The sequence below is a fragment of the Olea europaea genome, chromosome 16 (genome assembly GCF_002742605.1).
Source record: "Olea europaea var. sylvestris chromosome 16, O_europaea_v1, whole genome shotgun sequence".
NCBI classification, from domain to species: Eukaryota; Viridiplantae; Streptophyta; class Magnoliopsida; order Lamiales; family Oleaceae; genus Olea; species Olea europaea.
In genome coordinates this window covers 7,966,571-7,969,738 of record NC_036252.1, presented here as the reverse complement: position 1 = coordinate 7,969,738, position 3,168 = coordinate 7,966,571, and the positions used below count along the sequence as shown (strand labels likewise).

Genomic DNA, 3,168 nt, shown 5'->3' with positions numbered 1-3,168 from the left:
TAATTGCTTCCTATTCTCGCACTCCGAGGTGGAGGAGGATATTTGCAACGGCCTTGCTGTGGATGTCAACATGTGGCTGGAGTACTCAGAGTATTTGACAGTGACGCTCGTAACTACTAAAATAGACAGCGGCTGCGAATTCGCAAATTTTCATTCGCAAGGAATGGCCAAATATTTATGATGGAGGCATTAGAAGGGAATGGACGTATGTGTCACCAATAATTCCAGATGTACCCGCCAATCTTGCGACATTTCGCTCATATTCTCCGTGACGAATACAACTTATGCAGCAACTAGCAGGTGGATATCTACAAGCAGGTAGGAATGTTCCTCTACATCTTGGCGCATGGTAAAGGATACCACCAGGTGACAACATTATTTAATCATTCGTAGCAAATAGTATATCACTATTTCTTCTTTTTCGTCAAGAGTTTTAGGACACATGTGAAGACTTAGGGTTTCGCCTTTTGATACAGGAGTGTCAAAGGGATTGCAATTCTCCATTTTGAAACGTTCAAGAATTTTCTTTATATATGGCTCTTGTGACACAGTAAGAAACGTCTTTGAACGATCTCTATGGATTTTAACACCTAATATGTAATCTACTTCACCCATATCCTTCATTTCAAAATCTGAGGACAATCATTTCTTAATGGTTTTAATATACTCCTTATCATTCCCAGCCAACAAGATATCATCTACGTAAAGAGATAAAATTACAAATTTCTCGTTGGACCTTTTCAAATAAATACAGTGATCTTCATCCATCATGACAAAGTTGACGAGATAACTGCTCTGTCAAATCTCAAGTACCACTATCAAGAAGACTGCTTTAGGCCATAGATTGATCTATTCAATTTACAAACTTTATTCTCTTGACTTGTTTTAATGAAATCTACTGGTTGTTGTATGTAGATTTTTTCATCTAATTCTCCATTGAGAAATGCAGTCTTCATGTCCATTTGATGTAATTCTAAATCTAAACGTGCCACGATAGCTAAGAGTAAGCGAATTGAAGTAAATCTCACTACTGGCGAAAAGGTCTCTTCATAATCTATACCCTCCTGTTGAGTATAATCTTTTGCAACCAAGTGAGTCTTATACCTCTCTATAATCCCATCAACTCTTCGCTTTATTTTGAGAACACATTTGTTCCCAATGGCTTTTCGACCAGATGGAAGATCAACCAAGTCCCAGACCTGATTTGATTTCATAGACTCCATCTCTTCTTCCATTGCATTCTTCCATTTTTCCTTTGCAGGACATGATAGAGCTTCTTGTACTGAACTTGGTTCTTCACTATTTGCAGGAGATACTAGGAAAACTTTCCCTTCAATCTTGAAATGACGTTTAGGCATACTTTTTCTAGTACTCTTACGAAGTGAAAGCTCCGATGTGACCCTGTCACTTGGAGTTGGAGATAAATTATTCCGACTTGGATCGACAGGTGGAAGTGTTTCCTCTTGCACCTTAGTTGATCCATCAAGTACAACTCTATCATCTAATTCATATAAAGGTTTTCCATTTTTAATTTCTCCCCTACTAGGAAAATCTCTCTCAAGAAATGTCACATCGCGTGACTCTATTTCAGTTATAGTCCCAGCTTGATTTTCAGCTATGAACACATATCCTTTAGACTGGTCTGAGTATCTTATAAAAATACACTTCTTACCTCAAGCACCCAATTTTCCAAACTTATTTGAGGAATCATGGATATAGGCAACTGATCCTCAGGATCTAAGAGAACTTAAATCAGGGGATCTACCTATCCAAAGCTGATTGGTGTAGTAGGTATTGATTTAGAAGGAACTCTATTCAGAATGTAGGTCGCAGTTAACAAAGCGTCTCCCCAATAGGAAATAGGTAAGTTAACCTAGGCCATCATGGACCTCACCATTTCTAGCAACGTTCTATTCCTCCTCTCAGCAACACCATTTTATTGAGGTGTATTGGGAATAGCTAATTGCCTAATGATTCCCTTATCATCACATAGGTTTCTGAACTCTTTGGATAGATATTCATGCCCTTGGTCAGTTCTCAAGGCTTTCACCTTTCTATCTATTTGACTTTCGACCATATTTAAATATCGTCTAAAGCATTCCAATGCCTCTGACTTATGAGAAATCAAATAGACATAACAATACCGTGTAAAATCATCTATTAAAGTAATGAAATAAGAGGCTCCATGTCTTGCCCTCACATTTATCGGGCCACATATATCTGAATGGACTAACTGCAATGAAAGTTCGGCTCTTAAAGCTTTACCAAATGGTTTTTGTGTTGTTTTTCCCGATTAGGCAATGTTCACAAGTAGGTAATGAAACCTTAGAGATTGAACCTAGAAACCTTTCTTTTGCCAACCTATTCATTCTCTTTTGTCCAATATGTCCTAATCTAGCATGCCATACAGATATATCAACATCCAAATCTCTAGAAGAAGAAAAAGATACATTCATAGAAAAACAACGATCAACATAATAATTATAAGTATTTGGATCACAATCCAACACTACAAAGTCTCGTTCTACATGTCCAGATCCATAAAATACATCACGATTGTTTATACAAACAGAATTACCACAAAAGTTCAAACTGAGACCTAATCTTAAAAGAGCAACAATGGAAATTAAGTTCATTCGTATCCCTGGTGCAAATAGGACATCATGAAGGAGAATAGTACGGTCACCACGCAAACGTAACTTGTATGTACCGATCACTTTCACCTTCACTTTATCATCGTTGCCGACATATATCCACTTTGTACTAGCTGAAAATCAACGGAACTCCACAAACGATTCTCGATCCCTGGTTACATGGTTTATCGCTCTTGAGTCTACAATTCACATAGGATAAGACTCAGTTAACATAACAGTGCTTGAAACATAAACATCACTAAAAGAAGTATTTATAAGAGCTACCTTCTTTAGCTCAGGGCATTCCCGAGCAAAGTGACCCAGTACTTAACAGTTAAAGCATTTCAACTTGCTCTTATATTTCTTCTTTCCAAACCATTTACCTTTCTTATTGCGCTTGTATTTGTTCTTTTTAGGTCCCTGTCCAGTTTTTTTTCCCTTTACTTTCCCGCCTTTGAACTAGTTCTTCTTACGCTTAAAGCCTGAAGCTTTCCCGGAGCTAGATTCAGCTACAAAAGCTTGTCCTAGAGATTTA

General features: G+C 37.6%; 1 protein-coding gene across 1 annotated transcript in view; it reads right to left on the bottom strand.

The window, feature by feature from the left end:
• Window positions 1-818: 818 nt before the first annotated feature.
• LOC111412586 overlaps window positions 819-3,168 on the bottom strand; it is a 3,814-nt gene continuing 1,464 nt past the window's right edge. The window contains exons 2-6 of the mRNA XM_023043521.1: window positions 3,107-3,157; window positions 2,845-2,959; window positions 2,325-2,430; window positions 2,145-2,233; window positions 819-1,650 (exon numbers count right to left, since the gene is read on the bottom strand). Coding sequence (XP_022899289.1) covers window positions 819-1,650; window positions 2,145-2,233; window positions 2,325-2,430; window positions 2,845-2,959; window positions 3,107-3,157 — 1,193 coding nt within the window. The remainder of the gene's footprint in view (window positions 1,651-2,144; window positions 2,234-2,324; window positions 2,431-2,844; window positions 2,960-3,106; window positions 3,158-3,168) is intronic.